Here is a 13,240-nt window from a genome sequence, read left to right as displayed (position 1 = left end):
AGTTCTTCCACTCCAACCTTCACACACCATGTCTTCATGGAGATCGCTTCGTGCACAGGAGCATTGTCATGCTGGAACAGGTTTGTGCCTCTTAGTTCCAGTGAAGGGAAACTGTAATGCTACAGCATACAAAGACATTATAGACAATTTTGTGCTTCCAACTTTGTGACAACAGTTTGGGGAAGATCCACATATGGATGTGATTATATACAATCGTGCGGGTTTGATTTCCGCCTCCGCCCTGTGTGTGTGGAGTTTGCATGTTTTTTACAGGAAAGGGGGATAAATCTGGAAGCAAATCTGCAAGCAAATATGGGTGTGATGGTCAAGTGTCCACAAACTTTTGGCTAAAAATAGTGTATATACTGTACAGCCTTTTTTTCTTTCCCTTTATGCATTGGGGTTGTGTTATGTTTATATTTACTACAGCATACTTATTTCTGTTTACAGTCTGTTTATTAAAAACTCCAGTACAAGCATGTTTTCATCATGCACACATATTGGTTTTTTCTGTTTTTGAACAATAAAATTGGGGCGCCGAAACTGTCGGTTATCAGCAACCCCGATTTACAAAAATTATGCATCCGAAATCTCTTGATAGCGATTCCGCAATGAGAACAGATATTCCCTGCTTTCACTGTGTCACTCACGACAGATGCCCTTTTTAACAAGCTCATTTTTGTGCATGTGAGGACTCCAAACACACCCGGTGTCTCGGGGACGGTAGACATATTTAATCCGTACAGCATATTACACACGAATTCAATATTGTGTTAAATCTATGACTAATAACGTGTACAAACATTCAATATATACTCTCCAAAAACCAGTTTGTCAATAAATAGAATGATATCGGAAATATGTCAATGAGAAGAGTATTTCTCTCAACGAAGCAAAGCATCATGGGATATTTGGTTCAGCCAATAGGAGAGCGCCCTTCTCTGTTTTCAAAGTGACTAAGAAAAAAACTGCTTTATCACACAGATTTAGGGGGTTTTGCTATTTTTGTAGTCATGTCACAACACATTGTGTACTGATTAATTACTATAGTGTACCAGAATGTGTCCAAACAATGAAACATAGCTTGTATTATTACCCTAAAAGCAGTTTAACATGTATAGGGAATGGAGTAAGGCACCATAACAGTGTAACATATAATAGCTATGTATATGTATATGTTTATGTATATGGTTAGCAGAAAGTATAAATGTACGCGTTTCTTAATTTTGGATATGTATTTGCTATCATTTTGCACTAAATGTTCTTTGAGCTGAATTCGTGTCACCACAAGGGGGCGCGAAAGCATCAGTATTACCATCGAAAACAGTTTTATATTTTTTGACCACTAGAGGGCTCCAATGCACACGAACTAGTCTTATAGCAGTTTCACTATATGGCCAGAAGATTGTGGACACTTAACCATGACATACATCTGTGGTTCTTCCCCAAAATGTTGCCACAAAGTTTTAAGCACACAACTGTCTATAATGTCTTCGTACCATTCTCTGTAACATTACCATTTCCCTGCACTGGAACTAAGAAGCGCAAACCTGTTCCCGCATGACAATGGCCCTGTACACACATCAAGCTCCACATAGACATGGTGTGCCAAGATTGCAGTGGAAGAACTCGAATGTCCTGCACTTCAACCCTTCTGAACACCGGAACGCTGACTTCACCCCAGGCCTCCTCACCCAACATCACTGCCTGATCTCACTAATGCTCTTGTGGCTGAATGAACACAAATCCCCACAGCCACGCTCCAAAATCTAGTGAAAAGCCTTTGCAGAAGAGTGGATCTTATTATAATAGCAAAGTGGGACTAAATCTGGAATGAGATGTTCAACAAGCACATAGGGGTGTGATGGTCAGATGTCCACAAACCTTTGGCCATACAGTGTATATCTCTATACTAGTTATCTTTTAATATTGATGATATAAACATATAGTAGTTCTATTACTTCCTTAAGCACAACACATTTTTTATAAACATGGGATGCCAAGACAAATAGATACCTAATCTCTATATATAAAACTGTAGTATTTATAATACTGTTGTAGACAATCTTTCTGAAACCAATTGCTGCTAAATACTGGATGACTTCAAACAAACCCAAGGTAGTAATTTTTAAAGCAAAGCATCATGGGATATGTACCATGGCAATAGAGTGATTTCATAAGATCACACTGCGTTACAAACAGATTATTAAGAGACAGATCTGTTTTCATTTTTTTTTAATCATCAAGAACATTTTTCAAGCTGTACAGGGTCATGTGCAATAAAGAATCAGATCAAGCACACAATGTATTTCGACATAAATCATTTATTTTACGCCACACATTAAATCACAAAGTAATCAGTGTCAATTTACAGAGTCCACAAGCTTGCACATAGCTGCTGGAGGCTTTAGTGGAAATATCTGAAGGTAATCTGCAGGTTAAAACATGTTTTCTTGCTTTCCTGTGTGTATGTTTTTGCATGGGAAAAAAAAGACTAGGGAAAGTAGGTCACTGCAGCTCATTTTCGTGCCACCACAAGGGGAGCGCAAATGCTGCCAATTCAGCAGTAGTGAGATTTTTTTTTAAATAAATATGTCAAGAAATCAAACACTGAACAATCGCCTCCAAATAATGAATGTGATGCTTAACTTAATTACTTATTATCTATTGAATTGTAACTGTTTTTGCCATAATTATGTGGTTGTAATAAAGAAAAAATATATACATATATTAATGACATAGACTACTTTGCCCTATGTATTTTCTTTCTAAGAATAATAAATATGGGGTGCCAAAACAAATGCTTTTTATAAAAAAAATGATGCATCTCGATAGCGATTCTGCAGTAAGATCATGGTGTCCCTTTGAACCAGTTGATATTGTTTAAAATCTATAATTAATAAGTTGAGTATATGTTTAACTGTTAAAACAGTTGGTCGGAAAATATCGTAAATGTGCAATAAGCATTAATATTAATGAATTAACTTCAGTGCCAGCACAAGGGGCATGCATTAATGCACAATGCATCGAGTACAGCAGCAGTGAGATATTTGTATGTCAATAAATCAAACAGACATTGCATAATCAGCTATAAATTACGAATGTAATGCAAAATATACAATTCTAAGCAGTTAATTACTGCAGACTTATGACTAAGCACTCTTCATAACTATCTACATATAGTGATTGTACTGATTTGCTCATCATTGTCAGCATCGTCGTCGTCATCGTCATTTCAGTAACCGCTTTACCCTTTGTTAGAGTTGCAGTGAATCCCGGGAACATTTGGTGTGAGGCAGGAATACACCCCCGATAGAATGCCAGTCCATTGCAAGGTACCATGCACACACACATTGACACACTCATTCACACCTAGGGGCAGTTTAGAATCGCCAATTTACATACTAGCATGTCTTTAGGAGGTGGGTGGAAGTCGTAGAACCTGGAGTAAACCCACACAGACACAGGGAGAGCGTATAAAAGTCCACACAGACAGTAACCCGAGCACAGGATCGAACTAGAGACCGCGGAGCTACGAGGCAGCAATGCTACAGTCAGCGGATATGCATTTTAACTCCTATAAAAATCAGCATATTAAAGAAATAGTTCCGTGAAAAATTCACACAAATTTCTCTACACCACAAACGTAGTCAATTAGCCAAAATATTTTTGGTGTCTGCCCCTTTAGTTTAGCACTAAAGCTACTAATTCGTAATGAAACTCAATCTCACCCAAAGTTCAAACCATTGCTCCATTAGTTACACAAATATACTTTAGGTACTACGCTCTTGTTTAAAAAATAATCCACAATCTGTTCTGGTTACACAGAAACCTCTACCTCTCCATCTATCCATCTAACTATCTGTCCATCCACCACACTCATACATGTCAACTGTCCAAAGAAAACATCTGGTGAAACATTTTTCATGCATCATGGTACAGCAGGTTTTTTTTTTGTTTGTTTGTTTTTTTACAGTCCCTATCGAGATCTACTTTATAAAACGTTTATACAAAAGAAACCCTGTTATTAATATTAGTCACCAAGAACGGATGGAACACGAGTGATTAGTTGCTGGCACCGTGTGTATAGCAGCTTTTAATGATCTCTGTGAATGGGAGTATTGTGATTAACTCATACCAGACCTCTTGCTCAGTATTAGCATCTTCCATATATAAGTCTACAAAACTGGGAAAATATAAGAGAATATTATAGAATATAGTAAAATATGGCCGATTTCCAATTGATTAATTGATTACGCGGAACAAACAAAGCTGAGAAAAGAAACATGTCACGTACATTTGAATACATTAGCATAGATGTATGCTTATGCACATCTGTAAAGCAAGTGTGACAATAGCTATGTGATATAAGATGTCTGATAAATCTATTCTTTTGAGTTAAGATGTATAAACTGCTATGTAGCACCCAACAGGGCCTCTTCAGACCAGGTAAGTCTCAGTAGGCTGTATCCTGGATGCCCCTGTTTGCATTAGCTTTACAGTTAGTAAGAAGAATGCACTCACAGTACAATCCGTAAGCACATGAGTATTGAGTATTCATGTTACTGAGTATCGTTGCAGGAGGTGGTAGTGATGCTGGTAAGTCGTGGTAGTAAAACTGTAAAGATGTAAGTGGAAAAGTGAGCTGTAGTCGGTGAATGGGGTGCCAAGCCCATTTCATTTCATTAGCTGAAAATCATATGTAGCTACCTACGAGAATTACACGAATGTTAGGTGGTATAACAGCCGTCTTGCTTACAGTATGTGCCAGATTTAAATAGAATAAGTTATTAAATACAGCTGCAAAGATAAATAACCATATAGCATTAGAATAAATGGCAATTAATGTCAATTTGATAGAAGTAAGGAGAATTCGTTTCAATTTCCAGGAGGACAAATTAGTAGTAGCCTTGAACAAGCAGATTATGGGCCGTATTCAGAGACGACGACTGTAATCCAAAATCCAAAACGTCAATATTTATGTGGGGAGATTTGCACACATTCAGAGACGGTCTAAGCACCCGTTTAAATCAATTTGCTGGATGTGCATTATGCAGATTCAAATTACTTGCATTCACGCCTCTGAGATTGCCAGATTTGTCTTGAATAGAAACATCCAAGACCATGCCCTTAAGTACAGCGTTAAATCCTTACTGCACATGAATAACTCATCTCCGAATGTGTCCAGATGTTTTTTTTTTTTAAATTCACGATTCCCCATTTTCCCTCACACCTTCCTCAATCCTACTGCATGGTGGCCTTTGGTAAAAATATTTTTAGTACCTGGATAATATATATGAGAGTGAGTCAAATAAAAACCTTAAAAGTAAAAAATAAATTAGAATTGAATCTTTTTTTGTTCTAGATGAATCCAGACAAGCACGGGAACACTGCTTTGCATTGAACAAAAACAAGGTTATGTAGAAACAAATAATACCGTATATGGCACCTATTTGCAATAAACAAGGCAAAATTATAACACATATAACTGATTCATCATATATTATATTAGCTACCCTTTCAGGCTAGTTAACATCGCTAGCCAGGTTGATAACATCCTTTCTAGCTTGCAAGATGTCCTTGCTCTTAGGGCATGAGATTTTTTTTTCCTCGTACAGGAAGTTAAAAGGCATGACCTTGCATTTATCCAATTAATAACCAAGTTAAAGTCCTCTCCATTTAAGTTTGATATTAACTGCGGAGTTTACGATCAAGCAAAAAACTTTGGACTGGGCAAACGCTGAGCATTTATAAGATTTGTCTACTCCTGTATGTGTATATAATAACTTTCTGTCAAGTAGAACCAAGATTATACCTTGGTTTTGACTTACTACTACTGGACAATCAAAATGGCCTAGATGATGGAATGACCCTCATATATATATATATATATATATATATATATATATATATATATATATATATAATCAATACTTAATTTACAGCTGGATTGCATACAGTATGAATGGAATAGCCCCTTTAAAAATAAAAAAAAAAAATAAAAAAAGTTGTTTCAGCTCCCATTATTAAGAGTTTGGCACATCTAGAGCTGAATGTGGCTGTGTACGCACTCTCTTTTTACTGATTCACTGAGAGGAAGCTTGTAGAAGTGGCTTTTCTGAGAGGGTGCAGTAATGTTCAGGCTACAAGCCACCACAGAAGGAAGAGCTAGCGACAGAGCAAATATATTGGCACTCAAGTCCTTTCCTCCTTTTGCTATAGACACAAGACTTAATATAAACTCAGACTTTCAGTTTGATGATAAGTCTCAGTTGTTACATGATAATACCTACAGTATTATGATGAATATTATGATGTCAAAATCTTGGCACATGGAATTACTAACATTGCAGCTACTAATGATAGACGCAGTAGCATACAGACAGCTGGGAATCTAGAAATTTCTGTGTCTCAGTGTACAGTGTACAGTGTACACAGTTTTACCGCACCAAAATTGCCACTTAGTTTTACAGTTTTCCCGCTGCTGATTTTGCATGATTCATTTCCATGTTAACCCCACTGCACATTCTCGATTGAATGAGTTACAGCATCCAAATGAAACCTAGCAAGTTCATGTGTATCTTCGTGTGTGAGTTCATGTGAAAATATGTGAAGGTGTAAAGGTTAAACAGTGGTGGAATAGGTAGAGTGGGTGGAGTACAGCTTTCCACAAAGAGAAAGTACACTACATTCCTCTTCAGTGATTGAACACTGTGTGACAAAAACAACAAGAGATTTAAAGCTCAAAAAGAATACAGGGAAAAGAGAAGTCCGCTGCCATCTCTTTCAACCAGTGATGTCTCCAAGTGCCTTCCTGCTTCTTACTGCTCTTGTTTAGAACCTTGTGCTGTCCATCCAAGCTTAAATTTATCCAACCTGAAGCCTATCCGAAAAGAAGGAGGCCATTTTTTTTTACCAGTACTGCATGGTGCTTATTCATAGAACCACACGTCTCAAGATGGAGACAGACAGAAAATGCAGGGACAAGCAGCGAGCTTGACTTGCAATACAGGAAGTGAAAGCGTAAACTCAGCAAGGACGACTGACTGACACACAGGTGAGAGATTAAATGCAAACACCCCAAGTCAGCAGTTGCAGCTCTTCTCTCTCTCTGCTTCTTCCTCAGCCGGATAGAGAACTTTAGCTGTGAGGCCGCTTTTGACGCCGTCCCAGCCGTCACGTGCTGAGATCTCACCCATCTTCATCAGCTCGTAGATGTCGCGTGCCAGCAGCTCGAAGGCACGCTCTACATTGCTGTTGCACTTGGCTGACGTTTCCACATAGCGCACACCCAACTCAGCCGCCAGCTGCTCAGCCTCATCACGGAGCACTCTGCGCTCTCGGATCAGGTCACTCTTGTGGCCGATCAAGATGTAGACCATGTGGTGTGGCAGGATGTGCTCTGTGACTTCACGGTGCCATTCACGCACATGCTCAAAGCTCTTGCGATTGGTCAGGTCAAACACCAGGAGGCCGCCGACTGAATTGCGGTAGTAGGAAGTTGTAATGGACCTAAACAAAAACAGACACAAAATGCTTTAGACAACAGTGTTATTGTTTTTTTGCAGTTTGATAATAGGACCTGATAAAGTCCTATTAAAGTCCTGATAAAGTTATACTGATGTAAATGTGTTGTTCTGCTGAATCAATCAGTGGGCAACACAGTGGGTAGCCCTGCTGTCTCAGTTCAATCCTGAGCTCAGGTTACCGTCTGTGTTGTGTTTCTAATGTTCTCCTCGTGTCTGTGTGGGTTTCCTCCAGGTTCTCCGGTTTCCTCAAACTTCAGGTAGGTGGACTGGCTATGCTAATAGGTCACTAGGCATGAATGTGTGTGCAATGTGCCCTACAATGGAATGGTTTCCCATCTGGTATGAATTCTCTCGCCGCATGCACAGTGTTGTCGGGATCCACCATGACCAGAATAGTGGTTTCTGAAAATGAATGAACCAGTCTTTCCTAACCCAAACATGACCATCCTATAACCATATGTATGGCTGGGAACACTTGTACAACTGCACATTCATGTAGTTATCTACCCAGCCAATCATGTGGCACCACCGCAATCCAATCTAAATAGTTATGCAGATACAGTTCAAGAGCTTCAGTTAATGTTCATATCAGAATGAAGAAAAAGTGTGATCTCTGTGACTTTGGTAGTGGCATGGATGTTGGTACCAAAAGGGCTGACTTGAGTATTTCAGAAACTACACAACAGTCTCTAGAGTTTACACAGAATGGTGCAAAAAAAAAAACATCCTGTGGGTGGAGGGTCTGCATGCTGAAACACCTTGTTGATGAGAGAGATCAGAGAAGAATGACCAGACTGGCCTGGGCTGACCAGAAGTATATAGTAACTCTAAATAATCACTCTTTACAACCGTGATGAGCAGAAAAGCATCTTAGATTGCACAACACATCAGACCTTGAGGTGGATGGGCTACAACAGCAGAGGACCACATCAGGTTCCACCCCTGTCAGCCAAGAACAAGAATCTGAGGCTATCATGGACACAGACTCACTGAAAATGGACAGCTGAAGACTGAAAAAAGGTGATTTTTTTCCTAATCTTCAACTAAGCCTGTGCCCATGACAGCCTCAGATTCTTGTTCATGGCTGAAAGTAGTTAAACCTGATGTGGTCTTCTGCTGTTGTAGCCCATCTACCTCAAGGTTCGATGTTTTGTGCATGCTGAGATGCTTTTTTGCTCACCACGGTTTTAAAGAGTGATTGAGTTACTATAGCCGTCCTGGCAGCTCGAACCCATCAGGCCATTTTCCTCTGACATCTCTTATCAACAAGGCGTTTCCACCCACAGAACTGCTGCTCACTCAATGTTTGTTTGTTTTTTTTTGCACCATTCTCTGTAAACTCTTTAGACTGTTGTGTGTGAAATTCCCAGGAGATCAGAAGTTTATGAAATATTCAAACCAACAACCATGTCACGATCAAAGTCACAGATATCGCACAACATTAACTGAAGCTCTTGACCTGCATCTGCATGATTTTTTGCATTGCATTGCTGCCACATGATTGGCTGATTACATCAATGTGCAGATGTACAGATGTTCCAACATATAAAACACAGAAACATTTTAAAGCACCAGATTAGCCTTATCATCTTATCATCTTCAAAACCACAACAACAAATGTCCCAGTTCCTGTAAGAGGTTCTTATGTTCCAGAAAAGAAAATACGCTTTGCATAATCCCAGTAGCTTCTGAATGTTGCATTTACAGATTAGTGATGTGAGGTTGTGTAATTGTAATTGAGGTTGTGTAATTCACTAGATTGTTACTATGCCATGAGCTGCATGGATGGATCATGAAGAGGGTTTGTTTATTTGCTTCATTCATTCATCCATCCATCCAGTCAGCAGGGAGCAAGCAATCATAGTGTAGACACCACCACAAAGCACAGTAAATAGGGATGCCAATATTTATACACCGCTTACTTCAGTGTTATGGGAAAAACTCAGTGATATTGATCACTTGATGCTGAGTCTCATGAAAATGCTGACGAAATGGGGTTTTTGTGGTTTATGTTGCTACCGTTATGTGCTGTTTATGCAGGAAGATAAAAAAAACGCCTTCCAGGATGATTCTTATAAATAGACATAAGGCTTTTATATTTTATATTTCATATTTTATAATCAAGCAAATGCTTGATAGATTTATCTAGGGGATTTGTTTATGCAGGTGTGTCAGATGACGGAAGAAAACAGGCTGTGTGTGTGTGTGTGTGTGTGTGTGTGTCTGTGTCTGTGCGCGCGCGCGCGCATAACAAACACCTGAATCTCTCCTGGCCGGCGGTGTCCCAGAGCTGCAGTTTAATCTTCACCCCCGGTTCTATGTCGAGTGATCGGGCGTAGAAATCTACCCCGACCGTCGGGTCCGCGACATCGCTGTACACGCCGTCCGTGAACCGCTTGAGCAGAGACGATTTGCCGACCGTTGAGTCGCCGAGCAGAATAATCCTGAACTGGTATTGCCAGAGAATATCCATCGCATGGCGAGCTGAGATCGAGCGCTCAGGTCGAAGGTTTCCGGGAACAACAAAGCGCGGTGCGAACGTGGTGCGGGGCGGTGCGGTGCGGTGCGGTGCGGGGCTCACGGCGAGGCCAGGGACGCGAGCCAAAACGAGCGCGACGCGCGCGGGCGTGTGCGTGTGCGTGCGTGCGTGTGCGTGCGTATGTGCGTGTGTGTGCGCCGTTGCTGTCACGTGGCCCTCGATGCGCTTCACAGCCTCATGATCAGTGCGTCTTCATGCCCGGAGACGCAAACACGCAATTTTTTGTTACTGAGCTCACGCACCAGAGTAGACAGGAAAGCCAGGCGCTGTGCTGAAATAATAAACATTTAGAAGATGCCAGTGTTACTGTAGCTCTTTTATGTCATTCAGATATACCGAGGTGACCTTATTGCTTGTGTAAAGCAGTTGTGATTAAAGTACAGCAAGTGAGTCTGCACCATGTACTCCATGTCTTCTTATGACGTGTGTGCGTTTAGGATATACAAACCTATGCAAGTTTTGGCACCCAAGGTCAAATTTTTGGCTTTTCTGAATGAAAAAAAAAGTTGTGCAGGAAGCAAACTCAAATATGACCTACACTATATGATCAAAAGTTTGTTGAACATCCCATTCCAGATTTAGACCCGCTTTCCTCTTATAATATCCGCCACTCTTCTGGGAAGGATTTTCACTAGATGTTGGAGCGTGGCTGTGGGGATTTGTGATCATTCAGCCACAAGAGCATTAGTGAGGTCAGGTGCTGATGTTGGGTGAGGAGGTTCCAGTTCATCCCAAAGGTGTTCCCACAGGGGCATTATCATGCTGGAACAGGTTTGCGCCTCTTAGATCCAGTGAAGGGAAATTGTAATGCTGCAGAACACAAAGACATTATAGACAATTTTGCAACAGTTTATGGAAGAACTACATACAGGTGTGATGGTCAGGTGGCCTCAAACTTTTGGCCATATAGTGTAGTTCTGGGTTATTTTTTAAAACACAATTTTTATGGTGCACTATTTAATGCTGCATTACTGTATATTTGCTGAATTTAACATATTGGCAAAAAAAAAAAAAAGGAAACGGAAAATTTGACATGTGCAAAAGTTTGGGTATCATGTCAGTCAATATTTAATAACACCCCCTTTAGCAAGAATCAAAGCCTCCAGATGTTTGGTTGTTTTTTGTTTTTTTTTTTCTTCAGCCAGCTAACACTCTTTGTATACTTGTGGATTATCAGGAAAGGTGCCCAAACTTTTCCACATGCCAAGTTTTATTTATATTATTCAACAGTTAAATTGAACAATTAAAGAAGATTGTGCTCCTTGCAGGCTGTAATCCAGTTTCATGTGGATCACATAATTTCACCAGGAACAGGGAAGCCCAAATTTTGCATAAGACTGCACTGTAGGTCCAAGTTTGCATTCCAGTTATTTAATAGCCTGTAATACAGGTTCCCAACCCTGGTCCTGGAGTACTCCCTGTTCTGTATATTTTAGTGTTTGCCTGCACTTAGACACCCACTACAGCTCAGGAAGAGCTGATGATTAGATGATTGTGTCAGGTGTGTAGGAAGCAGGGAAAACACAAATAATGTGCAGGACATGGTGTACTCCAGGACCAGAGTTAGGAACCTGTGGCAGCGCTTCTTCATCCTGGTCCTGAAGCACCCCTTGCCCATTTTGGTGTTTTCCCTCTTCTAAATAAATCCAGTTTAGGATGGTTAAATGATGTTAATTAAAACCACAACAATGCACCAGGATTGAGAAACACTGCTATAATTAGATGCATAATCAGTGTCTTTTTAAATCTGAGCTACCAAACAAGTGCAACATGGCATCAGGAGAAGAGCTACTGAGGTGGTCATTGGCCCTGTCCATGGTACTGAAACCTACACCAATGATCAGTGGACTGCCCCTTTGCAAAGTCTTTCCCTTTACCCCAAATGTAACTGATCATCCAAGATGTATTTAGTGCCTGGAGTTTGCTTCTTTAGTTCTCAATGATACTATATATCTGCACTAAATATAATACTATTCCATTTAAACCTACCCCTGACCCATTTAAGGGTGTATATATAAATATATATGTATAAATATTTCCTCTGGGTTCTCCAGTTTCCTTCCACCTTCCAAAAACATGCTAGAAGGAAAATATGCTATGTTAAAATGCCTGTAGGTGTGAATAACTGTGTGAATGTGTATGTGCATGGTGCCCATCCCATCCGTAGTGTATTCCCACTCAGTGTTCCTGTAATGAACAGGACTCAGGAAATGTGTGAGAATCCAACTGCAGGAGGTTTACTACACAATTCAGTATGATATCTCAAGCAAGCAAGAGCAAGCAACTCAAGCAAGAGGGCAACTCCAGAGAACACTTGTGAACAAGGAAATGGCCAAACAAAGAAATAGTAATCACTCAATTAAAAGCTCTAACTGAACATGGACAGGAATGTTGGCAAGACTTCACAAAGAGTGTTTGTGAACCATGTGCTTATGTATGCTAAATCAGGATGTTACCAGGAAAGTGTGAGTGTAGAAGAAGTGTCCTTAGTATTCAGGGGAGGGTGCTCTCTACAAGCATGGAGGTGGAATGTCTCAGGTGGATGTGACAGTTCTGAGATATGTACATATCTCTGCCACCCAGAACCAGTTCCAAATGGGCAGTACAGCTCCAAATGGGTTGTACTGCTCCAGATAGGTGGAATTAGCTCCAAATTAGCTCCATATCAACATGTGATGACCAAAATGGCCAAAAGTATGTGGACACCTGCCCATCACATCCAAATGTGCTTGCTGAACATCCCATTCCAGATTTATTTGCTGTTATAACAACCTCCACTCTTCTGGGTAGGATTTCCACTTGGTTTTGGAGCGTGGCTGTGGGGATTTGTGATCATTCAGCTACAATAGCATTAGCGAGATCAGGCAGTGATGTTGGTGAGGAGGTCTGGGGTTCTGTCGGTGTTCCAGTTCATCCCAAAGGTGTTCAGTGGGGTTGAGATCAGGGCTCTGTGCTCTGTGTCACTTGAGTTCTTCCACTCCAACCTTCACAAACTATGTCTTCGTGGAGCTCGCTTTGTGTACAGGTGCATTGTCATGCTGTAGCAGGTTTGGGCCTCTTTGTGTTTTTCCACTGAAGGGAAATTGTAATGCTACAGCATACAAAGAAATCCTTTTCTACAATTGTGTGCTTTACACTTTGTGGCAACAGTTTGAGGAAGAACCCCATACGG

General features: G+C 40.5%; 1 protein-coding gene and 1 non-coding gene across 2 annotated transcripts; both read right to left on the bottom strand.

The window, feature by feature from the left end:
* Positions 1–530: 530 nt before the first annotated feature.
* Positions 531–666, bottom strand: LOC113543914 (U11 spliceosomal RNA). Its single transcript, XR_003404455.3, has one exon. It is a non-coding gene; the product is annotated as a U11 spliceosomal RNA (small nuclear RNA).
* Positions 667–5,177: 4,511 nt separating this feature from the next.
* Positions 5,178–10,524, bottom strand: rab42a (RAB42, member RAS oncogene family a). Its single transcript, XM_026942302.3, has 2 exons — positions 9,788–10,524; positions 5,178–7,512 (listed from the first exon to the last, which is right to left on the bottom strand). The coding sequence occupies exons 1-2, from the start codon at positions 10,000–10,002 to the stop codon at positions 7,086–7,088; spliced, it is 642 nt and encodes a 213-aa protein (XP_026798103.1). The 5' UTR covers positions 10,003–10,524; the 3' UTR covers positions 5,178–7,085.
* Positions 10,525–13,240: the final 2,716 nt, after the last annotated feature.

The sequence above is a fragment of the Pangasianodon hypophthalmus genome, chromosome 29 (assembly GCF_027358585.1).
Source record: "Pangasianodon hypophthalmus isolate fPanHyp1 chromosome 29, fPanHyp1.pri, whole genome shotgun sequence".
Lineage (NCBI taxonomy): Eukaryota > Metazoa > Chordata > Actinopteri > Siluriformes > Pangasiidae > Pangasianodon > Pangasianodon hypophthalmus.
This window is presented reverse-complemented; position numbering and strand designations above follow the sequence as displayed.